Source organism: Notechis scutatus, chromosome 2 (genome assembly GCF_049901735.1).
Source record: "Notechis scutatus isolate UNSWTSFEM ecotype Mainland chromosome 2, rNotScu1.2, whole genome shotgun sequence".
Classification (NCBI taxonomy): Eukaryota; Metazoa; Chordata; class Lepidosauria; order Squamata; family Elapidae; genus Notechis; species Notechis scutatus.
Window position 1 is genome coordinate 15,671,876 of NC_142010.1, and position 25,949 is coordinate 15,697,824.

Here is a 25,949-nt window from a genome sequence, read left to right on the forward strand (position 1 = left end):
AACAGAAACAAATAAAACCTTTCAGTTCATCAGTGTGTCAGTTGAGTACACATTTCTTTGTGCACATACCATTATACATATTTTACTTATATATGTTTATAATCCTAATCAGTATTTCATATCACATATATCACTTTATTGTAGCCTTAATATTAGCCTTAATATATTTATTGATTTTCAATAATATATTTCACATTCATTTTCTTACTCTTATCTAACTCATTGGTTTATCAGTAATAAATATTATACTGTACTTACATATTTCAATTTCTTACTCTTCTATCTAGCCATTCATAAAATAAGTTCCAAATTTTATGATATTTTTTCCTCTTGTTCTCTAATTGCCATTGTCAATCTACTCATTTCTGCACATTCCATTATTTTCTTAATTATTTCCTCATCCATCGGAATTTTCTCTCTTCCAATTTTGTGCAAATACAATCCTAGCTGCTGTTAATACATTGATAATCAAGTAGGTTTAACTTTGTTATAACCCACAGGCAAAATTCCCAATAAAAATGTCTCTGGTTTTAAATCTATAGATTGTTTTATCGTTTTCTCCAGCCACATATGATTCTAGTCCAATACTTTTTAGCTTCTGTGCATGTCCAACACATATAGTAGTATGATCATGGTAACTTCTGACATTTCCAGCACTTCACCGACTTCTCTTTAAACACCTTGGCAATTCTTGTTGGGGGTAAATGCCACCTGTAAAACATCTTATACTAATTCTCTTTATAGGCTGTTGACATAGTTAATTTATAGTTTCTAGACGATAGTATCTGCCATTTATCCAAGTCTATTCTATATCCAAAGTTTTTCCCCACATGCACAGCTCTCTTCTCTGAGGAGGCCCTAAGTGAGTGAGCTCACAAACGCTTGCCGCTCTAGGACACCCTACTTGCTCTCCTTAAGCTTCGGGAGAGTCTGGAGAGGGAAGATCCAGGCGTACGACGGGTGACGGGGGGAGGGGGGGCGATCGTATCAGTTTCCATGCTCCAAAGCCGTCCTCTCTGCAGCGGGCGGAAGAAGCGGGGATGTCAGGAAGGTGGCAGGACTCCCCTCCCACCTCTTGTCTGGGGAAGAGCCCGAGTGGGGCGAGGGGAGGCCTTGTGGAGGCCTAACAGGAGAGAAGCCAGGAGGCAGGATTTGCACTGGGCTCCCCGAGGGCCCGATCCTGTCTCCAAGGGGAAGAGAAGTGGGCCGGCCTCTCCAGCTGCCTCTTTCCCGGCCCTGCTCTGGGAGACCTGGGCCCTGCGCTGCGATGAGCCGCTTGGGGCTCCGGGCAGGTTGGGTTAAGGTTGCTCAGTGGCTGAATTCCACTTTCTAATTCTAATTTCTATTTTTTTTTCTTTCCATCCCAGGTACAGAAACTCAAAGCCATTTGAAATCTTTGCAAGCCAACATTTTCTCTTGGGGGGGGGAGAGCAGAATAACTTGCAGGGATCCGTCCTGTGGCCCCAGAAATGGTCCTGTGAAGGAAAAGGCATCTGGAGATGCACAAGAGTCCTTGGACCCATTTGGAGTTGCTCTGAATAACAGGAAGAATGGAGACACAACCTTTTGCAAAGGAGGGAAGCGGAACAGGCCTTTCAGCTGTTCAGCCTGGGAAGGGTGGGAAGTTCTGTACAAGACCTGATCAGGAGATCCTTGAGGAGGAAACCATCCTCCCTACAGAAGTTCAGCCATGGAACTTCATCCAATACCAGGAGGCTGAGGGTCCCCGAGGACTTTGCAGCCGACTCCACGACTTTTGTAGGCGATGGCTGAGACCAGAAAAGCACACCAAAGCGCAGATGCTGGACCTAGTTGTTCTGGAGCAGTTCCTGTTCCTTCTGCCCCCCGAGATGGAGGGCTGGGTGCGGGAGTGTGGAGTAGAGACCAGCTCCCAGGCGGTGGCCCTCGCAGAAGGCTTCCTCCTGAGCCAGGCGGAGGAGCAGAAGGAGCAGGTCAAGTTGCAGGTGAGATACTTTAGGGAGCTCAGAAGGGAATAGAGAATATTTTTGAATACTTCACCCCTCCTTCCCCCAAACTTCTCTGACATTCATAATATGGGGCAATGTCTCACCGATTCTTGTAGGACGTTCCATTGTTTTCTCACTCGACCTCACTGATGGATATTGAGGGCTTTGAGGTTGTGTTCTGGATATAAGAATCCACTTTATGTCGTGTATATTAATTATGCTTTTTTCCTTCCTCCTGTTTGAAGTGCTTCACTGTGGAGATCAGAGATCCTGAGGGAAAGAAGAATCCATCAAATCCCCCTCAGGAGCTATTTTTCAGGAAGATCCCTTGGGAAAATCCAAGTTGGGACACCTCAGGAGGTAATCAAAGATCCTCCAATTACCTATCTGTCTTACCTTCACTATCCCTTCTCTTCTATAGTATTCCTCCTCCTATTTTAATAATTACACATATTGAAATTATTTATTCCTTACAGAGAAACGAAGAATGGAGTTTTCCGGTTTTTATGATGGAGATCAAACAGCGGTTGAAGAACCTCCAAATCAAGTAAGAAAGGGAAAAGTTATTAAATTGGTATTCTCCCTTAATGAAGTGAAGTGGGTGTTATTTTTGTGTTCTTCCACAGTATGGACAGCAGAATAGCAGGTTCAAGTTTCTGTCAGACAGCATGGCTTCCTCTGGTTATCTTGTTCTTCTAGGTACTCCTCCAACTTTGAATTTACAAGAAGCAATTTTTAAAAAGTCCTCTCTTGTAGCCAACTCCATATTTTAGTCCAACATTTCTGGGCTTCCAGGCATGACCACTAGAGAGACTTTTAAGATGCAGTCATTTAGGATTTGCAGTTATCAGAGTGAGGATATAGACATGTAACCCCGTATCTAACTCCTTAACTGAAGCAGCCCTACAGGTTCTTGTTTTCTGACCATAACTGGGGCTCTTGCTAAGCATGGTGGTTGTTAAGTGAATCGCAACCGACTTTGTGACCTTTTTTGCCACTGCTGTTAAGAAAACCACTGCAGTTTTTAAGTAAATCGTGTAGTTGTTAAGAAAATCCAGCTTCCCCCAATGACTTTCCTTGTCAGAAGCCATAGAAGAAGAAAGTGGAAGAAACTGCTAGAGACACATTCTTTTTATAATTCTTTGACTTGGAATTATGCAAGGCTAATGAAAAATAAATGAATATTCACATTGCCACATTACCATTTTTAAAAAGCCTTATTTATAACCTCTAGTTCAAAAATAAAATATTAAAAAATAAAGCAGACTATTAAAATCCAAAGGGAGTGGCCGTGTTGAGCATGTAATCAAAATACTTTAGGCTACAAAATAATTTCCAGTCCTCTGATTTGCACCTCAATTAGGAGATCAACTATTCCCACTTTGGAAAGATTGAGAAATGACTTTCCCAGGGAATTTTTTCTTCTTTGTTTTCTTCCATTCAGCCAATGGCTCAGACTACTAGATCAATGAATGATAGACAGAGGGATAGATAAGTTGATCTAGAAGTTGGATTACTTTACTGAAAGGTACTGAAGGTTTTGCAGAATCAATCAACTTGATAAAACTTCCCCAAATATTTCTTAAGTGAAAGTAACTTTCATATTTGCCCATTTTCTCACCTAAAATTAGGACATGCAACACACTGCTATTTAACACAGTGCATATCTCTGCTTTGGGAATTTGAGAACAATGGAACAGAATAACACAGTTGGTAGGGATCTTGGAGGTCTTCTAGTCCAACACCCTGCTCGGGCAGGAAGCCCTATAACATTTCACCTAAACGGCTGTCCAATTTCCTCTCAAACACCTCCAGTGTTGGAATACCTGTTAGGAGAATGAGCGCATACAGGGAGACGTATTGAGAGTAGTGTTTGAATAATGCACACACAGCACACAGATACACTGTACAGTAAATGTAGGTTTTTTACTTTCAGTAAAGGTTTAAGCAAAGTTTAAAAACAGTCCAAAGTCATTCACACGTTAAATCAGTCAGTTTTCAGTCCAGGGATAATCCAAGAACAAAGTCCAGTGTCAAAAACAGTTCAGTATCAGATTTACATCAAATCCAAGAATATCAGTCAATTAAGAAGAACGGAAATATTCTCCAACAGAAGGAAAAACAAAGACTTACTGAGACTTCTTCTAAGACTAAGACTAAACAACCCAGGTTTCTGGCTCCATCTTATGGCTGTTTGAGAAACCACATCCAATTACACTTTTAGGATTCTCTTAAAGATACAGTATTAAAATGTTTGTCCTGGTTTATATATTTTCAACCCAAATACCTGTTAGGTGACTTACATTCCTAACAGTACCCACAATTTCTGGAGGCAAGTTATTCTACAGATTAATTGTTCTTACTGTCAGGAAATTTCTCTTTAGTTGTACATTGATTCTCTCTTTGAATAGTTTCCATCCATTGCTTCTTGGTACGCTGCTATCATGTCACCCCCTAGTTCTTCTTTTCATTAAACTAGACCAGGGGCCTGCAACCTTAAACCCTCAAAGAGCCATTTGGACCCGTTTTCCACAGCAAAACAAAAACAAAAAAAAACCACTGAGAGCCACAAAACCTGGGTGGGTTTAGCCCACTCGATGTCACTCATTCCTACTCAGTCAGCCACACCTACCCAGCCACAAAACTCTTTTGTCTCTCTTCCCACTGCCTATCTCCCACCCTCTCACCCACTTCTCTGTATCTCTCTCCCCTCTTCCCCCCTTCCCCCCTCTCTTACCTTCTCTATCTTTCCCTCTCTATCTTCCCCTATCTCTCCCACTCTGTATCTCTCCTCCTTTGTGTGTGTATCTCTCTCCCCCTCTGTCTCTCCTTCTATCTCTTTGTATTCCTCTCCTCTCTCTCCCGTCTCTCTGTATCTGTATGCCTCTGTCCCCCATCTGCCTATCTTCCTCTCTCTCCCACTCTCTCTGTATCTTTGTGTGTCTATCTCTCTCTTTTCCCCCCATCTCCCCGCTGTGTATGTGTGTTTCTCTCTATGTCTCTCTCTCTTTTTATCTGTCTGCCTCTCTCTATCTGAAAGTTGCGGCTGGGCCAAGCCAGCAAGCTCTCCTTGGGGCTCTTTGCTATTCCTTTTAGGAAATCCTGGCTGGCTGAGGAACGAGCGCCAGCCGCGGTGGCGGTTTCCATTTAGACGATCCTCCTCCTCCACCACCTTGTCTCGCGACCCCCTGGCTGGCTGTGGTGGGGGTCGGGACAGTGCACACGTGCAGGGAGACCTTGCTCAAGTGAGCAGCCGGGCTCAGCCAAAGTGCAGCAAAGGTGCGCACAGGGCGGGTCTTCCTGTGCATGCACCCCCTCCCTGCCCTTCCACAGCCAGCCAGGGGGTCACGAGAGAAGGAAGTTGAGGAGGAAAAGGAGGGTCGTCCAATGGAAGCATCTGCCGCGGCTGGCACTCGTTCCTCAGCCAAGATTTCCAAAAAGAAGAAATAAAAGGAATGCTGAAGAGCCCCAAGGAGAGCTTGCTGGCTTGGCCCAGCCACAGCTTTCCGAGAGAGAGAGAGAGAGCGAGAGAGAGAGAGAGAGAGAGAGAGAGAGAGAGAGAGAGAGTGCAAGAGAGATATACACATACAGACAGAGACATAGAGAGAGGGGGGAACCGGCTAAGGTGTGAATGTCTTTGGCGAGGGCACTCCAGCTTTCTCCAAGCTCCAGCTTTCTCCAAGCCTTACCCCCAGGGTGGGTGTGTGAAGTTTGCAGGGCCAAACCCCTTTTCCTGCTGCCCTGAGCTTCTTAGAGCCATGGCTGGGCACTGCGGGCCTGTCCCCCTTTCCGATGTCACATCCTCCTGGATCACATTCCCACCATGCCAGCCCTTGTGTTAGCAAGGCCGGCATCAGTTGCGGTCGGTCAGGTCGGGCCAGTGTCTCAGGCAGAGAGCAGATTGCGCATATCCCCAAGCGACTGAGGCACGCCCACCAGCACCAACAAGGGCTGGAAAATCAGCCCAGGCCACTTCTCCATCCTCTGTTATTGTCCTTACCTTCTCAAGTCAGGCAAGGGAGCGGAAGGTGAAGGATGGGGCCAGCCAGTGATGGGACAGGGAGCCGCAGCAGAGAGCCCAAAGAGCTGTATGCAGCTCTTGAGCCGCAGGTTGCCGACAGCCGAACAAGACATACCCAATTCCAGCAACTGTTCTTTATATGTTTCAGCCTCCAATCTGCTCATCATTTTTGTTCCTCTTCTCTGCACTCTTTCTAGAACCTTAAAATCTTTTTTACATCTGGCAACCAAAACTGGATGCAATATTCCAAGTGTGGTCTTACCAAGGCATTATAAAGTGGTACTAACACATCATCTGATCTTGATTCTATCCCCCTCTTAATGCAGCCTATGATTGCGCTGGTTGGGTTTTTTTGGAGTTGTTTGAGCACACTTTTGCCTCACGTTTAAGTGATTGTCCACTAGGACTCCAAGATCACTGTTGCACTTTCTACTGTTAAGTCAGGTATCACCTATTCTATGTCTGTGCATATCTTGAGCTTATCTTCTGGAGTGTTGTTATTCCTGTCAATTTGGTCTTGTCTGCAAATGTGATGAGTTCCCCTTTTACTCCTCATCTAAATCATTGATGAAGATGAACAGATCTTGCGAATCTTCCTGTTCTGTTCTTTTTTCCGTGTTCAGGAGAGTCTTGTGTCCTTTGAGGAGGTGGCTGTGTATTTCTCTGAGGAGGAATGGTCTCAGCTGGATTCTGACCAAAAAGCGCTACATTCGGAAGTCATGCTTGAAAATCATAGGACTGTGATCTCCCTGGGTAAGTTTTCCAGTCCCAATCAGAGTTCAAGAAAATAGATTATAATTAGTTTTTTTTATTAAAAAAAACTAGCAATATGCAACCTGGCGTTGCTGTAATGTAACTGCGGAATGGGCTGTCTTCCTTCCATTAACGTCTCCTTCCTTCCATTAACGTCTCCTCCCTCATTTCATTAATGTCTCGCTTCCTGAAGACATGATGGCAAGAGCAACTTCTCTCTGAGCCCTGATTTCGGCGACAATTAAATTAGTTAAAAATGTTTTCCCTGTGCCCCCAGAAGCATCAAAAAATGTTGTCTCATATGTGATCTGTGTGACATATGTTGTGTTGGTCTCGTAGCGCTGATTATTCCTTAACTCACAACTGACTTTGAGTGAGATTTGCATATATAGAAATAATTGTAAAGAAAGAGATGTTTTCTAGATATTTTCAAAGCTTTCATGACTCATGGATTTAAAAATCATGTCTATATCACACCACTGTAAGCATGCAAACGTGCAACCTAATTCAGAAGGAAATTCACTTTTCTACAGTTTGATCTTTTTCTCTAACCTTGTTAACATTTTCATTTCTCTTTTGCTTTGAAGGTTATAATGGACAGGGGAATCAAGATTCCTGTGAACCATTCCAAGTGATCAATGCGAAATATAAAATGCAGAAATGTGGAATTCGAATGGAATTAGAAAGCCATGAGAGAAACCAGTCAAATATTTGGATTCAGGAAAGCTCATCTTCCACTGATGCTCTGATGCAAGACTTTCTTGCCCAACAAGAGAATATAAGGAAAAAATATATTGGGAAAAGTGTGGAGCTAATCAATGATAAATTACATGTAAGTGAAGACTATTTAACCCAAAAGAAAGGAGAAGATGCTATAAGACACAGCAGACAAAATTACAATGGGACATTCATTCTTTCTCTTGGAAATAACTTCCTTACATCTCAAAAAGTGATTGACACAGAAGAGAAGCCTTATAAATGTTTGGAAAGTGGAACATGTTTTAGAACAAGTAAGCAACTTAGTTCCCATGAAAAGATTCACACTGGGGAGAAGCTATATACATGCAGAGAGTGTGGTAACAGGTTCAGAAGTTGTAGTAACCTTATTTCCCATAAAAGGATCCACTCAGGAGAGAAACCATATAAATGCATGGAATGTGGAAAGACCTTTGCTCATAGCAGTGGACTCAGAAACCACAAAATGATCCACACAGGAGAAAAACCATTTAAATGCATGGAGTGTGGAAAGACCTTTGCTCAGAGCACTGGACTCAAAAACCACAAAATGGTCCACACAGGGGAAAAACCATTTAAATGCATTGAGTGTGGAAAGACATTTGCTCAAAAAGGTAATCTTATTTCCCACAAGATGATACACAGAGGAGAGAAGCTGTATAAATGCATGGAGTGTGGAAAGACCTTTGCTCAGAGCACTGGACTCAGAAACCACAAAATGATCCACACAGGGGAGAAGCCATATAAATGTACAGAGTGTGGAAAGACCTTTGTTCAACAACGTAATCTTATTTCCCATAAGATGATTCACACAGGGGAGAAACCATATAAATGCATGGCGTGTGGGAAAACCTTTACTCATAGCAATGGATTTACTATCCACAAAAAGCTCCACACAGGAGAGAAACCATATAAATGTATGGAGTGTGGAAAGACCTTTGCTCTGAGCAGTACACTTACTACACACAAAAAGATACACACAGGAGAAAAGCCATATAAATGCATGGAGTGTGGAAAAAGCTTTACTCACAGCAGTACACTTAGTATTCACAAAAAGATCCACACAGGAGAGAAACCATATACATGCATGGAATGTGGAAAGACCTTTGCTCAGAACAGCGGACTCAGAAACCACAAAATGATCCATACAGGGGAAAAGCCATTTAAATGCATCGAGTGTAGAAAGACCTTTGCTCAAAGAGGTCATCTTATTTCCCATAAGATGATCCACACAGGGGAGAAGCCATATAAATGCATGCAGTGTGGAAAGGCATTTACTCAAAGGAGTGTTCTTACTATCCACAAAAAGCTCCACACAGAAGAGAAACCATATAAATGCATGGAGTGCGGAAAGATGTTTGCTCGGAGCTATGATCTTACTTCCCATAAGAAAATCCACACAGGAGAGAAGCCATATAAATGCATGGAATGTGGAAAGAGCTTTGCTTGGAATCGTAGTCTTACTTTTCATAAAAGGATCCACACTCGGGAGAAACTATATAGCAATAGCAATGCCTTATATAACTTAAACTTATATACTAGTCCAAACTGCTTTACAGCACTCTCTGAGCAGTTTACAAAGTCAGCATATGGTCCCCAGCAATCTGGGTCCTCATTTTACCAACCACAGAAGGATAAAAGTCTGAATCAGCCATGAGCCTGTCAGAATCAATTAGCCTGTAGTACTGCATTCTAACCCCTGCCCAAAATGTCTATAGAATTGTATGTGTATGCATATTGTGCCTTTCTGATCCAAATGAGACAAGGTTCACTAAAAAAAAAAATCATAAGAAAGGAGAGAAAAAGAATAAAAGTGCAGGATCTGGAAAGAGGGAGGAGACTGCCTGGAATTAAAAGGAATCAATAGTAAAACTTCAACAAGACTTCTAAAAGATACATTTTAACTGAAACTTTGTAACTAAACAGTAGAATCCCAGGAAGAGAAAGTGAAAAAAAAAGAGCAAAAAGAAACAGCTTGCGTGTATTTGGATTACTTGGTGATCTCTGGATTCTTGGTTATTGCATTTGAATGACTAAAATTAATCAGGTGGTTGTTTAAAAATTTATACAATGGCACTACTTCTGGATGAATTGAAAATGGAACTTAAAAAGTACAAAGAAGATGCACAAGAAGGGAGGGGTTCTTTTGGCTTTGTTTTTCAATTCTTAGAAATGGAGATTTGGAACTATGAGAAACAACAAGAAACATCTGCAAAACAAGAAGACTGGGACAAAGAAGAAGCCATCTTTAATGAACAAGTAATTCTATGTGGGGAAGAAAAAGGAAAGGGGGGAAAGAGAATGGAGAATTTAAGACTTAAAAAAACAACCAAAGAAAAGAAAAATAATTCGAAAAATAAGTATAATACTGGAAAGCAACAGAAGAGGGGAATACAGAAGAGAGAAATAGAGGTAGAGACACAAGGAGGTAAAAAGGGGAGAGAGAAGAAGAGAGGGAAGAAGGAAAGGAAAAGAAGTTACAAAGGACCGAAACAAGATATGGAGAAACGGCCTATTTAGAGATAATGGGTGAAAATTTAACTGAAAAAGGGATTCTGTAAAGGTACATAAGATTGTATTGTTATATTAGTAACAGAAATAACTTTAGAAAATTGGAAACAATGTATGATTAAAATAAGGGATAAAATAGTGTAATTTAGTGAAATGTTTGTTAATAAAATAAGTGAAATAAATGAGAAAATTGAATTAGGAAGGGACAGGAACATTTTAATTAGTTAATGTTTTATAAAATATAAGTGAAGAGGGGGGGAATTAATTATGGAAAGCTTATAACTGTTCACAGAGAAGTATGATATTTAATTGAAAAGTAATGTTAAAGAAGTTAAGATTTTAATGAATATTAACATTAGTCATAGAATTGAATTGGAATGGAATGTGTTGTTTTAATTACATATATTTATAATTTTTTCTTTTTTAAAGAATATAGTGTGTATTTTAAGAATGTACCAAGCAGAATCCGAATGGAAGTTATGTATTATATTGAATCTTATAACTTTAAGATATATATTGAAGCCTAAATAAGAGTGAAATGGATAAACTTAAAAGATATAAAGGTGTCATACTCCAATCAGCAACTACAGGAGAAACTTTGTTTAATGAGAAAAGATAATAGATAATTGAAACAGGACAGACAAAAAAATATCAATATAATGATTTGAATTGAGATGAGATAATTAAAATAAAATTGAGAAAATTAAAAGAGGGGAGAAGCTATGTAGAAAATGTAAAACAGTAATAAGATATGGAATAGAACGTTAAAATGAGCATGAAATTGAATTTGTGTCTATACGAAGAAATGTACCCCGGAATTACGCTACTTTCAAAAAAGATGTTTTGTTTGTATTTTTTTTGTGAAAACTCAAATAAAATTTACAAAAAAAAAAAAAAAGACAAGGTTGAATCCAACAAAATGTGGAGAAAAGCAATGTTTTACACCTGGGTGATAAAAACATATTACATGAAAACTGGCTCAAAAACAGTAACTGAAACGGTCCTTGGAGTCCGAATGGGTGATCATTTAAACATAAACAGAGGCATAGAATCAAAATCACATGAAGTATTTGTACCATTTTATAAAGTCTTTGTAAGACCACACTTGGAATATTGCATCCAGTTTGGGTCATTACATTACAAAAAAGATGAGACTTTGGAAAAAGTGCAAAGAAGTGTAGCTAAGTGAATTAAAGACCTGAAAATTAAAAGAACGATTGCAGGATTTGAGTTTGGCTAGTCTAGAGAAAAGGATTAGGAGTGACAAGATAGCAATATTCCAGTATTTGAGAGGCTGCCACAAAGAGGACGGGGTCAATTTTTGTTCCAAAGCCCCAGTGAGCAAGATAAGAAACAATGGATGGAAACTAATCAAGGAGAGAAGCAACCTGGAATTTCCTTACAATGAGGACAATTAACCCAGTGGAACAGCTTGCCTTCAGATATTCTGGGTGCTTTATTGCTGGACATTTTTAAGAAAACACTGGACTAAGTATGAGGTTTTAAAGGAAACATGAGTATCAGTGGAGATTAAGGTTATAATTTGGCCTGCAAGTGATGTGTGGCTGCCAATATTTAAGTGGTGGAGATTCCCTAATTTCAAGAAACTCCCTCTGATGAATATATCCACTAGAGTAGAGTTGCAGGCAGAAATGCATTAGTTTTGAATCCCTTACTATTGTTTCAGCTTTCCTTACTTTGCTTACTATTGTCGAAATCTGCCTTTTCACCCTGCTTCACATTATGTAATGCAAGTTATAACTGAGAAACAAAACCATAAGAACAGCGTTATAGTGACAAGTCAGAGTATGTGCAAAAAGTTTCAGGGTGAACAATTTGTCTTTCAAACAAGGGGCCAGAATGAACAGAAGCTGAAACAAACACATGAGCAAAAGATATTTTTTAAGCATTAGGGCCGTATTGTCCTTATGGCGTGCCAGAATCTAGGAAACACTATAACGGAAACTTAAAATTACTTAGTGGTGGTATTACTTGCTAAACATGCATAAAATTTTCTTCCTTGCATTAAAAATTACTAACAGACTAAAGTGTTTGGATGGCCTTGGAGGGGAGACATATTTCAGCTCCTGTTTTTCAAATATGGATTATTAAACTTTCTGTGTCAAACTGGAGAAAAAAAGAAATAAATACTTAAAGAAAAATCAAAGGTTACCTCCGTTCTTTTTACATGGATTTTTAGCCACTTTTTCCATCGTTTTAAATTCTTTGTTTTGCTCACTGTAGCTAACCGCTTTGTGTCATTGTAGACTCCAAATGTGGTTGAATATTTTCATTTTCTTTTCATTTATGGTCTAATGATATATCCCTGCCTTAAATTCTCTGAAGGCCTTAAGCTTCCCAGTCACATTTGTTGAGGTGAATTTCCTACTCAACCTCTGCAAGAATGGTTTTTCCTCATCATAGTTTAGAATTTATACTCCTTTTTCACGACCTTCCTTTCTTCATTTTGTAATTCCACCTTTTCTCCAGTCAGAGCTGAAACGCCATTTTCCAATCTTTGATTCTCAATTAAAGAGCCTCATTATGAGGTAAAATTTCTGGAATATCCAGAGGTTTCAGCTTTTCCTCCATTTTGGAACTGGTTTTCTTTTTTCTTTTTATTCAGGGTCGCCGTGTAGAGCTGGGAGCCATTGAGAGAGGCCTTTTCTCCTACTCCCAAGCCCATCATCCCTGCCCTCTCCCTTCCCCTCATTCGCGCTCCTCTTTCCCGCCAAATCCCGGCACTTTGCACCAAATCCAGCAGGGGGCGCGCTCTGCCAGGAGAAGGAAACTCCAGGCGCTTCCCCATTGGCCCACTGGAGGGCGAACGTCACGGCTGCCTTTTAGAGGAGGGTGCGAAGGGAATGACATCACAAACGCTTTTTTTTTTTTTGAATGAATGAATGAATAAATGAATTCTTCATTGGCCGAGTGTGGTCACACACACAAGGAATCTGTCTTGGTGCATATGCTTGCTGCTCTAGGACGCCGCACTCACTCTCCTTAACCCCTGAGGCTCTGCAGGAGGCGGAGAGGCTGCGGGAGAGTCTCGCGGTGAGAGATCCACACATGTTCCAGGTAAAGGGGTGGGTCTTCTCGGGTTCCATGCTTCCCAGCCGTCCTCCCCATGCAGGGGGAAGCGGAAGAAGCGGGGATGCCAGGAAGACGGCGGGGATCCGGGAAACGCCAGGGTGGGGGAAGAGGGGAGGATCGGCCTTGCGGAGGCCCAGCAGGAGAGGAGAGAAGCCGGGCGAGGAGGAGGCAGGATTCGCACCGGGATCCCGTCTCTGGAGGGGGAGAGAAGCGGGGCGGCCTCTCCAGCTGCCTCCTTCCCGGCCCTGCTCGGAGGGGACCTGGACACTGCGTTGGGATGAGCCGCTTGGGGCTCCGGGCAGGTTGGGTGAAGGTTGCTCAGTGACTGAATTCCACTTTCTGATTCTTGGCGTTGGTTTTTCTTTCCATCCCAGGTACAGAAACTCGAAGCCATTTGAAATCTTTGCAAGCCAAAATTTTCTCTTGGGAAACAAAAAGGGCAGAATAACTTGCAGGGATCGGTCCTGTGGCCCCAGAAATGGTCCTGTGAAGGAAAAGGCATCTGGAGGTCCACAAGAGTGCTTGGACCCATTTGGAGTTGCTCTGCTGGAAAGAGAAAGGATGGAGACACAACAGTTTGTAAAGGAGGAAACTGGGAAAGGCCCTTCAGCTGTTCAGCCTGGGAAGGGTGGGGAAATCTGGACAAGACCTAGGGAGGAGATCCTGGAGGAGGAAACCATCCTCCCTTCAGAAGTTCAGTCTTGGAATTTCATCCAATACTGGGAGGCTGAGGGTCCCCGAGGACTTTGCAGCCGACTACATCACCTTTGCCATCAGTGGTTGAAGCCGGAAAGATATACAAAGGCACAGATGGTGGACCTGGTTGTTCTGGAACAGCTCCTGTTCCTTCTGCCCCCAGAGATGGAAAGCTGGGTGCGGGAGTGTGGAGCAGAGACAAGCTCCCAGGCGGTGGCCTTGGCGGAAGGCTTCCTTCTGAGCCAGGTGGAGAAGCAGAAGGAGCAGGTCCAGTTGCAGGTGAGAGGCTTTAAGGGGGTCAAAAGGGAATAATTTGTTTGAATACTTCGCCCCTACTTCCCAAATTTCTCTGACATTCATATTGTGTGGCAATACCCCACGGATTCTTGTAGGACATTGTTCCATTGTTTTCTCACTCAACTATGCTGATGTATATTGGGGGCTTTGAGGTTGTATTCCAAATATAAGAATCCACTTTATGTTGTGTGGATGTACATTAATTCTTCTTTTTTCTTTCCTCCTATTTGAAGTGCTGCACTGTGGAGATCAGAGATCCTGAGGAAAAGAAGAATCTGTCAAATCCCCCTCACGAGCTATTTTTCAGGAGGATCCCTTGGGAAGATCAAAGTGAGAACACCTCAGGAGGTAATTGAAGATCCTCCGATTACCCATCTGTCTTCCCTTCTCTGTGTCTTCTCTCCTATTTTGCTAATTATGCATTTTGAAATTATTTCTTACAGAGAAACAAAGAATGAAGTTTTCTGGTTTTTACGATGGAGCTCAAGCAGTGGTTGAACTTCCAAAACAAGTAAGAAAGGGAAAAGTTATTAGATTTGTATTCTCCTTTCAGGAAGTGAAATGGGTGTACAGAGTGCTCTCTCCTTCAATTTTCCCACTTTTCGTGACCTGGATTTCTTTTGCGTTTTTCCACGACATGGAGAGCAGAATAGCAAGTTCAAGTTGCTGTCAGTCAGCACAGCTTCCTCTGGTTGTCTTGTTCTGCTAGGTATTCTTCCAACTTTGAGTTTACAAGAAGCAATTTTTAAAAAAGTCAAGAATTAGGAATAAATGTATCACAGTGTCAGGAACTGCTAGAGACCCATTCTTTTTGTAATTCTTTGACTTGGAATTGTGCAAGGCTAATGAAAAATAAATAAATACTCATTGGCACATTACCATTTTTAAAAAGCCTTATTGATAACCTCTTGTTTAAAAAAAATCATATTAAAAAAATAAAGCATATTAAAATCCAAATGGAGTGGCAATATAGAGCATGTAATAAAGATACTTATTTGGCTACCAAATAATTTCTAATCCTCTGATTTGCACCTCGATTAGAAGATAAAACATCCTCACTTTGCAAGGCCTGAGAAATGACTTTCCCATGGAATTTTCTCTTCTTTGTTTTCTTCCATTCAGCCAATGACTGAGACTACGAGATCAATAGATGATAGACAGAGTGATAGGTCAGTTGATCCAGAAGTGGGATTTACTTTACTGAAAGGCACTGAAGGTTTTGCAGAATCAATGAACTTGATAAAACTTCCCCAAATATTTTTTCAGGGAAAGCAATTTTCAAATTTGCCCATTTTCTCATCTAAAATTAGGACTTGTGTGACACATAGCCATTTAACTTAGTGCATATCTCTGCTTTGGGAATTTGGAAACAATGGAACAGAATATCAGAGTTGATAGGGAACTTGGAACATCTTCTAATGCAGCTCCTTGCTCAGGCAGGAAGCTCTATAACATTTCAGATAAATGGCTGTCCAATTTCTTCATAAATACCTCCAGTGTTTGAGCATCCATAATTTCTGGAGGCATCATTCCACTGATTAATTGTTCTCACTGTCAGGAAATTTCTCTTTAGTTGTAGGTTGGTTCTCTCCTTGAATAGTTTCCATCCATTGCTTCTTAGAATAGTACTATCATGTCACCCCAGTCCTTTAAACTAGAGATACCCAATTCCAGCAACTGTTCTTTATATGTTTCAGCCTCGAGTCCACTCATCATTTTTGTTGCTCTTCTCTGCACTCTTTCTAGTCCCAATATCTTTTTTACATCTGACAACCAAAACTGGATGCAATATTCCTAGTATGGTCTTACCAAGGCATTATAAAGTGATTCTAACACTTCATGTGATCTTGATTCTATCCCCTTCTATGATTATGTTGGTTGGTTTTTTTTGTTTTTGTTTTTTGGCAACTGTAGCATACTGCTGGCTCATGTTTAAATGATTGTCCACTAGGATTCCAAGATCCCTGTGGCACTTAGTAGTGTTGAGGCAGGTAGCATCTATTCTGTGCCTGTGTGTTTGGTTTTTCTTTCCTAAATGTAGATCTTTATATTTCTCACTGTTTGTTTTCATTTTGTTAGATGGGGCCCAATTTTTTGAACTCTCTATATCTCGAGCTTATTTCTGGAGTGTTGGTATTCCTGCCAATTTGATCTTGTCTTCAAATTTGATGAGTTTCCCTTCTATCCTCTTGTCTAAATCATTGATGAAGATGAACGGATCTTGTAAATCCTCCTGTTCTGTTCTTTTTCCCATGTTCAGGAGAATCTTGTGTCCTTCGAGGAGGTGGCTGTGTATTTCTCTGAGGAGGAATGGTCTCAGCTGGATTCTGACCAAAAAGCACTGCATTCAGAAGTTATGCTTCAAAACCATAGGAACGTGCTTTCTCTGGGTAAGAGTTTTCCAGTCCCCAATCAGAGTTCAAGTCGACAGATTATCCTGACAGTTTTTAATTTTAAAAAATCACTAATCAGATATCATCTCCTGGGAGGGAGAAGGATAGGATCTGGCCTTCTCGTACTCCAAGGAAGGAAAGAGTCAATGTCTCATTGCTTAGATGGTTTGTGTGCCATTTCTTATCTATATTTTTTCATTTCTATTTGAACATATCTGTGGAGGCTGAAAAAAACGAGGTGTGCTTTTATATGTCCTCTGGAGGTCATGTGAAAGGAGTGTCTTTTCATTTGTCCTTTGAAATCTCCCCAAATTATGTGAGAACAGAACTTTCATGCTCAGGCCATGGAAGAGCATTCTCCCAATCCAATTAATTGAATGAAGGCCACATGCAGTGTGACTCAGAGCATCCTAGGGTACAGCTAATCCCTGAGTTATGACAGTTCTCTATGTAGCCATTCCAAGTTATGATCTGGTCCTCCCCCAAAGTACTTAAGCCCCAGTCCCAAAATTATGAATGGCAAAATGATCCTGGGCAAAATGCTTTTCAAACAAAGGGAAAGCTTCTTCGTTTTCAAAGACTTTTCCCCTGGATTTTGTGCAGTTGGACTCTCAATTCTTAAAAGAACACTGGCCTAAAATACTTCAGTGTAAGACCTTGTGAGATTAGTAGCCTGAGATCTTGCACCACTGCTCTTGTGTGATCTTGCACTAAAGTAATTTAGGCCTCTGATCTCTGCGAACAGAAAACTTTACCAGATCTGGCCGTAAAGTCCTTACAAGCCGATGGGACTTTGGTGCAGTGAAAAAACCATTCTTGAAGCCTCCAATTCTTTGCATTCTCAGCACAAAAAGTGTTTACAAGCCAATAGGAAGCTTCAAGCAAGGATTTAGCTCCAAAATCTCTGAGAACAAGGAACAGGCTGAGGGGATTCCACCAGACAGACAGACACCACCGAGCAGTCGCTCCAAAGTACAGAGGAGAAGAACTAGCTTGTTTCATAATTGTTTCATTTCTCACTGGTCTCTGCTGAAATTAGCCCACCCCAATAAATCTTAAGTTTTCTAATTCCTCCTTGGATGTTTCCTCTGATTATTCCTTGACTCAAAACTGACTTTGAATGATATTTGGATGGATGGATGGATGGATAGATAGATAGATAATTGTAAAGAAAAAGATGTTTTCTAGATATTTTCAAAACTTATGAATATAGAAATCATCAGGTCTATATCACACCACTGTAAGCATGCAAACATACAACCTAATGGAATTTCAGAAAAATTCAAAAGGAAATTGACTTGACTTTCTATAGTTTGATCTTTTTCTTAAACCTTGTTAACATTTTCACTTCTCTTTTGCTTTGAAGGTAATAATGGGCAGGAGAATCAAGATTCCTGTAAACCGTTCCAAGTGATCAATGCAAAAGATGGAACAGAAAAGTTTGGATTTCGAATGGAATTTGAAAGCCATGAGAGAAACCAACCAAATAATTGGAATCAGGAAATCTCATCTTCCACTGATGCTCCGATGCAAGACTTTCTTGCCCAACAAGAGAATATAAGGAAAAAATATATTGGGAAAAGTATGGATCTAATCAAAGCTAAATTACATGTAAATGAACACTATTTAACCCAAAACAAAGGAGAAGCTATAAGAAGATACAACGGACAAAATTACAATGGAACATACTTGCTTTCTCTTGAAAATAACTTCCTTACATCTCACAAAGTGATTAACACAAAAGAGAAGCCTTATAAATGTTTGCAATGTGGAAAATGTTTTAGAACAAATGGGCAGCTTACTTCCCATGAAAGGATTCATACTGGGGAGAAGCTATACAAATGCAGAGAGTGTGGTAACAGGTTCAGAACATACAGTAATCTAATTTCACATATAAGGCTCCACTCAGGAGAGAAACCGTATAAATGCATGGACTGTGGAAAGACCTTTGCTCAGAGCAGTGGACTTGGAAACCACAAAATGATCCACACAGGAGAGAAACCATATAAATGCTTGCAATGTGGAAAGACCTTTGCTCGAAGAAGTCATCTTATTTCCCATAACATGATCCATTCAGGAGAAAGACCATATAAATGCATGGAATGTGGAAAGACTTTTGCTCAACGTGGTCATCTCATTTCCCATAAGATGATCCACTCGGGAGAGAAACCATATAAATGCATGGAGTGCGGAAAGACCTTTGCTCTGAGCAGTAGGCTTACTGTCCACAAGATGGTCCACACAGGGGAAAAGCCATTTAAATGCATGGAGTGTGGAAAGACTTTTGCTCAAAGATGTCATCTTATTTCCCATAAAAGGGTCCACTCAGGAGAGAAACCGTATACATGCATGGAGTGTGGAAAAACCTTTACTCATAGCAGTGGACTTACTATCCACAAAATGGTCCACACAGGGGAAAAGCCATTTAAATGTATGGAGTGTGGAAAGACTTTTGCTCAAAGAGGTCATCTTATTTCCCATAAAAGGGTCCACACAGGAGAGAAACCATATAAATGCATGGAGTGTGGGAAAACCTTCACTCATAGCAATGGACTTACAATCCACAAAAAGCTCCACACAGGAGAGAAACCATATATATGTATGGAGTGTGGAAAGAGCTTTGCCCTGAGCAGTACACTTACTATCCACAAAAAGATCCATACAGGAGAAAAACCGTATAAATGCATGGAGTGTGGGAAAGCCTTTACTCACAGCAGTGGACTTACTATCCACAAAAAGCTCCATACAGGAGAGAAACCATATAAATGCACGGAGTGTGGAAAGACCTTTGCTCAACGGAATTATCTTGCTTCCCATGAATTGATCCACACAGAAGAGAAACCATATAAATGTATGGAGTGTGGAAAGACTTTTGCTCAAAGAGGTCATATTATTTCCCATAAGATGATCCACACAGGGGAGAAGCCATATAAATGCACGCAGTGTGGAAAGGCCTTTACTCGTAGGAGTGTTCTTACTATCCACAACAAGCTCCACACAGAAGAGAAACCATATAAATGCATGGAGTGTGGAAAGACCTTTGCTCTGAGCAGTAGGCTTAATATCCACAAAAAGATCCACACAGGAGAGAAACCATATAAATGCATGAATTGTGGGAAAACATTTGCTCGGAGCTATGATCTTACTTCCCATAACAAAATCCACACAGGAGAGAAGCCATATAAATGCATGGAATGTGGGAAGAGCTTTGCTCGGAATCATAGTCTTAATTGTCATAAAAGGATCCATGCTCGGGAGAAACTATATAGCAATAGCAATTCCACTTCAGCTTATATGCCAGTCCAAACTGCTTTACAGCATTCTCTGAGCAGTTTGCAAAGTCAGCATATTTTTCCCAGTAATCTGAATCCTATTTTACCAACCTCAGGATGAAAGGATGAATCAACCATGAGCCTGTCAGAATCAATTAGCCTGTAGTACTGCATTCTAACCCCTGCCCCACCATGTCTATAGATTTGCATGTGTATGCATATTGTGCCTTTTTGATCCAAATGAGACAAGGTTGAATCCGACAAAATGAAATTTAATGTGGAGAAAAGTAAGATTTTAAACCTCGGCAAGAAAACCAGATTACAGGAAACCTGGCTCAAAAACAGTAACTGTGAGTGTGACCTTGGATTTTGGTTTGGCTAGTCTAGAGAAAAGAAGGATTAGGAATGACATGATAGCAATGTTCTAGCGTTTGACAGACTACGACAAAGAGGAGTGGGTCAATTTATTTTCCAAAGCATTAGAGGGCAAGACAAGAAACAATGGATGGAAACTAATAACGGAGAGAAGCAACCTGGAATTTCCTTATAGTGAGGAAAATTAAGTGGGCAGAGGCCAGTGGGTAGGTGCGTCTCCCTGCTCTGGGAGGGAAGGCAGGCGGTGCGCCACCCAGCTTAGCCATCCAGGTGTAGGCGAGTGCTGCAGCAGGTGAGATGGAGTCTGGACGGACGTGTGAGCCGAATTTTGGAGCTGAACTCAGTGGATGCACTGAGCAGGAAGGGAGACCCTGGCCCACTTGGTTCGCTTCACGTGGGGTGGAATGCAGAAGGCAAAGAAATCCATGCTTATCAGCGTTCCACCCTCAAAGACTCCTTTGCATCCCACAATTTGATCCTGTGCTTTCTCTTGCTCACTCTTCCCCTTTCTCTCCTCCCTCCCTCCCTCCTTCCTCTGTCTTTTTTTCTTCCTTTCTTCTTTCTCTCTGATTCTGATTCTCTGGTGCTTCATCTCTTGTGGGGTCTTGCAATTGCTTCTTCCGGCCCTTGTTGATGCATGCAGTACCAACAAGGGCCAGAAGAAGCACCCGTGAGACCCAGCAAGAGATGAGGCCAGTACAGGGATGCTTTGCTCCCATTCTGGAATATGGAGTGAGTCTCCATCCCCTGCCATCGCCCTTACGTTCTCAGACCATTTGAGGAGTGACTGGGAGGGGAGGGCAAAGGATGGGGCCAGCCAGTGATGGGATCACCCAACAGGGAGGCATAACAGGGATGAAATAGCCACCTGCAGCTCTGGAGCCGCGGGTTGCTGACACCTGAGCTAGATGAATCTGGGAAATGGAGATATTGGAAAGAAATTGAGAGGTTGAGCCAGATGAGCATTAAGGGCATAAGACAACTATGCAGATCTGAAGCGCCCAGAGTGATCCTGAACTGGCCTACTTTGATGTTCCCACCCTGCCGTGGTCCGGTTCCAACTGCAGCAGCTCAGTTGGCTAGCCTTCCCCTAGTGCTGTCAGCAGTCTTGGCCAGGTCTACAGCAAAGCCGGCTGCTCTGTCATAGTTGGTGAACCCATCTGGCCATCCACACCACCTACTGGGGTGGTGCATATTAATATGCCCACCATGGGCATATTACCCTGGGCTGGCTGGGTCCCGGGGAAATGGACTCTGTCCTGGGCATCACCACAGCAAGTCACCTGTCAAAGGGCAAAGTGGTCACAAAACTAGACCTGAGAGAAGCATATTGCCTGATATGAATCAGGGAAGGGGATGAATGGAAGACCACCTTCAACTGCCTGTTAGGCAGCTTCCCGTTCAAAGTCATGCCGTTTGAACTACAGGAATCCCCTGCTGTCTTCATGCACCTAATCAATGAGGTGCTGCATGAGCACCTGTATAAGGGGGTCTCAGTTTCCCTGAATGACATTCTCATATTCAGCGAGATACTAGAAGAACACATTAAGCTAGTACAGGAAGTTCTGAAAAATCTGGCCGCAAAACTCTATGCAAAGCTGTCAAAATACGGGTTTCTTAAGACTGTCCTGGACTATTTGGGCTACAGTGTGTCAAATCAAGGAATCAAGATGGATCCAGGAAAAGTAAAAGCAGTGCTGGTCTGGCAACCCCCACTGACCCGCAAGCACCTCCAGAGCTTTCTGGGGTTGGCCAACTTTTGCAGACAATTCATTCCATCTTTTGCGGAGCCTTGCCCCTGATGGAGCTGCTGAAAACAGGAGGGGCTACTCTGAAGCTGTGGCCGAGTCAACCACTGGTTTGGTCACTGGACTGCCAGAGAGCATTCAAAAAACTAAAAAAGCTCTTTGCAGAAGAACCCATTCAGCAGCCCAACCCTGAGTGGCCATTCATCGTACAAGCCAATACTGGTGACATAACCGGAGCAGCAGTACTCTTGCAAAAGCACTCCCAGCGCCAACTCTAGCCCTGCGCCTATGTGTCCAAGAAGCTCATGGACACCAAAAGGCGGGCAGTACGGGAAAAGGAAACCTATGCAGTAAGATGGGCCCTCCTCCTGGCAGCACTTCCTGGAAGGGAGTAAATTGCCTTTTGATGTTTGGATGGACCATAAGAACCTTGAGGTGCTAAAGACCTCCTGAAAACTCCACTGGGTGCAGTATTTTAAGTGGTTCAACTTTGAGCTAAAATGTATCACGGGGGGAGAGAACCTGCTCGCAGATGCCTTGTCAAGAAAGTCACAGTTTAGCAGTTTGTGAGAGGAGGTCGTGCACATGATCATTCCCCCTTCCCAGCAGGTAGTTCAAGTCATCCCCAGGGTCAAACTAGATGTCGGGATGACCCCTGAGGGGATCAAATGACAGCAGCATTGAAGTCTGCACTTGTAGCTGTCCAAGTGAGAACTGGGACCTAAGGGAGGAATTGGCCTGGAAAGGGACCAAACTCTAGGCCCCTGCCAGCTTGAGACTCCAGTTCCTATAGCACAACCATGACTGTCATTTGGCCATTCACTTCAGATTCTGAAAGACCCTCCACTTAACCAGAAGGCAATTCTGGTGGCCCAAGATGAAGGCAGATGTAGAAAATTATGTTAAGAGTTGTACTATATGTGCAGCCATAAAGGTGAGACTGGGGAAGCCCCCTGAGCTTCTCCAACAAGTCCCTGACTCCTGCTGGCCCTGGGAGGAAATTTACAGTTGATCTCCCAGAGAGTGGAGGGAATACAGTCATTTGGACTGTGATTGACTTATTCTCGAAGCAAGCCCATTTCACTGCCTGCTTGTGGTTACCCTCTGTCAGGAAATTCATAAATTTCATAAATTCATAAAGCCAGGATGTTCATAAAGCAAGTATACCGGTTGTAAGGAGTGCTCCTCAGGGTCATCTTGAGGGGTTCAGTTCACAGCAAAGTTCTGGTGGGAGTTCCTGAAGTCCATAGGATCGACCCAGGGGCTTAGCTCAGCTTTTCATCCAAGTACTAATGGAGCTGTGGAACGTACAGATGCCATGATAGAGCAGTACCTGAGATGGTATAGCAACAAAACAACTGGGCGGACTTGCTGCCTGTTGCAGAGGTGGCTTACAATAATGCAATGCACAATAGCACTGGACTGCCCCCCTTCCAGGTCACTAACAGCATGGGCTTTGTTCCCATGCCTTGAGAGCCACCATCATCCATGACCCTGGCAGAGTGAATGGAATTGTTTAGACTGGGTTGGGAGAATACGACATGAGCCCTGGCTGAGCTGGCAAAGGCATACAAAAAACAGGCGGATAAGCACCAATCACTCCAGCCCCAATTCCAGGTGGGAGATCATGTATACCTGTCAACAAAATACATTAAGCTAAAATTGCCTAGGAAGAAACTTGGACCTAAGTTTCTAGGGCCATTCTTAATAGTGAAAGTAATTAACCCAGTGACAGTACAACTTAGTCTTCCATGCCTGCTACGGAAAGTGCATCCAGTTTTCCATAGCAGCTTAAAGCCTGTAGTTAACTCACAGACTGAGGAACAGGGCAGCCCCTAAACCACATGTGGTACAGGGTGAGACCCACTATGAGGTTAAGAAAATATTGGACTCCAGGTTACACTAGGGTTGCTTGCAATATTTAGTCCACTGGAATAGATACCCTTTGTCAGAGTCTACCTGGATGAAGAGCTGGGATGTGAAAGAATATAGGTTATTAAAACAGTTCCAGTTGCAAGCCAAAGGGACCCCCGGTGGGGAAGAAGTGATTAGGAACAGCATGACTAACCCCCTGTCACTTATCTCATTTCAGGGTATCCTCATCTGAGGGGGGGCAGACTCATCACCTGGAGTTGTGGCTGGGCAAGCTATGAGAAGGGGGAGGTAGAGATAGTGTGGGGTATATAAACATAACATTCCTTGGGAGTGAAGGACATCTTGCCAGCACCTGGGGAAGCATGCCTGGAAGTTAACTGAAGTTGGGACAGTGACTGGATTGGGCCATGTGATGCATGTGTGCTTAGAGGGGAAGGAACTTTGATTTAACTTTGGGATGGGGAAAATGCAGGGCTTTCAGATTTGGGTTTTCCCCTGATGGTCCAAGATGACATCTCTAATAAATGAAAGATGCCTGCCTTGGAGAGTTGATTCTGTTGGGGGTGTTACTTGGAACCCTGACAGAAGGCACTTTACCTGATGCATGGGGGTGGGGAAGAATTGGTATTGGGGCTGATTCATTTAATGGGATCCATTTAACAAATCCTTGTGGTACAAATGTGATTGACAGTCTCCATTATATTTGTAACTTGAGGATTCCCTGTATATTGCAATTTCACAAAAATTGAGAAAGAAATTCACTTGACTTTCTACACTTTGATATTTATCCCTAACCTTGTTACCATTTTCATTTTTCTTTGGAGGCTATAATGGGCAGGCAAATAAAGATTCTGAAGAGCCATTCCATGTGATCCAGCATGAAGACAAGATAAAGATACCTACAGGAAAAATGGAAAAAGAAAATTATGAGAGAAAATAGCCAGATAATTGGAAGTGGGAGAGTTCATCCATTGATCCTTCAGTGCAATTCCTTGTCCAGCAAGGGAAACAAGGAAGAAATGTATTTGGAAAAGTGTAAAGTTAATCAAAGCTAAATTGCTTATAAATGAACAGTTTCCAATCCGAAACAAAGGGGAAGATGCTATAAGCAGAGACAATGGAAAAAATACAATCGGACTTTCGCTCTTTTTCTTGGAAACAAGTTCCTTACTTCCCAAGAAGGGATCCACACAGGGGAGAAGCCATATAAATTCATGCAATGTGGGAAGGTCTGGTGGTCTTACTTCCCATAGTAACAATCCATACAGGTAGCTGCCACATAAATGCATCGAGTGTAGAAAGACTTTTAGTCCTAAGAGGTCAACTTACTTCCATAAGATGGTCCACACGGGATAAACCACACAAATGCATGGAGTGTGGAAAGTTTTCAATGATAATGTTTCCCTTAGTTCCCATAAAAGGATCCCCCTTTGGGAGAGACCTTACAACTGCATTTAATGTGGAAAGAGCTTCAGCGATATATTTCCCTTAATTATCATAACAAGATCCACAGGAGAAAAACCATATGAAATCATGGAGTCCTGAAGAAGCTTTATATAAATGGATCCACACAGGAGTATCATCAATTCAGGATGGCAGGAGCCTCAACAGGAATAGTAATCTGAAACCTCATGCAAGAGTCTTCTTGGATAGTAATCTTCATAAACGCTAGACCTACTTCAATATTATCCAAATAAGACAAGGTGGAGGCTCAATCCTTGCTTATGGTTTTAGCTAAGTAGGAGGTTCTGAGGCAAAAATGAGTGGAGGTTAACCAATGGAGATTAAAAGATTAATCATTTCAAGAAACTCCTTCTGATGAATATATCCACTAGAACAAGAGTTGCAGAGAAAAATGCAATTGGTCCTAAAGCCCCTGTTATAGTTTGAGCTTTCCTTTGTTTAATCTTGTCCCAATCCACCTTTCCACTCTGCTTCGCATTATATAATGCAAGAAGGAAAACTGTAAGGAAAATGGCGTTATAGTGATGCTGAATTAGAAGATGCAATTCAGAGGCTCTGTGTCCTAACTCTGTAGTTCTCTGTTCTCACCTTCTCTTGATGGCTCCAAAATAAGAGTAAAGAGAGAACTTAAAGTATGCTGCGGTAAGACATGCTGAAGTATCAGAAAAGGAAATGGACTTTGGGAAACTGTGGGGCAAGAAATATAGTTAGGATAAGCACTCCAGGGATGCATGGGAGACCTCTGCTAC

The 25,949-nt window shown here is 42.1% G+C and overlaps 1 protein-coding gene across 1 annotated transcript; it reads left to right on the forward strand.

The window, feature by feature from the left end:
* The first annotated feature begins 986 nt into the window (after window positions 1–986).
* LOC113428380 (uncharacterized) lies at window positions 987–25,949 on the forward strand. The gene is made up of 12 exons (XM_087954140.1): window positions 987–1,051; window positions 1,368–1,964; window positions 2,213–2,327; window positions 2,444–2,514; window positions 6,612–6,741; window positions 7,329–9,130; window positions 13,012–14,055; window positions 14,307–14,421; window positions 14,517–14,584; window positions 16,334–16,463; window positions 17,833–22,470; window positions 24,561–25,949. Exons 2-11 carry the CDS (start codon window positions 1,551–1,553, stop codon window positions 19,857–19,859), a joined length of 5,916 nt encoding a protein of 1,971 aa, XP_087810266.1. The 5' UTR covers window positions 987–1,051; window positions 1,368–1,550; the 3' UTR covers window positions 19,860–22,470; window positions 24,561–25,949.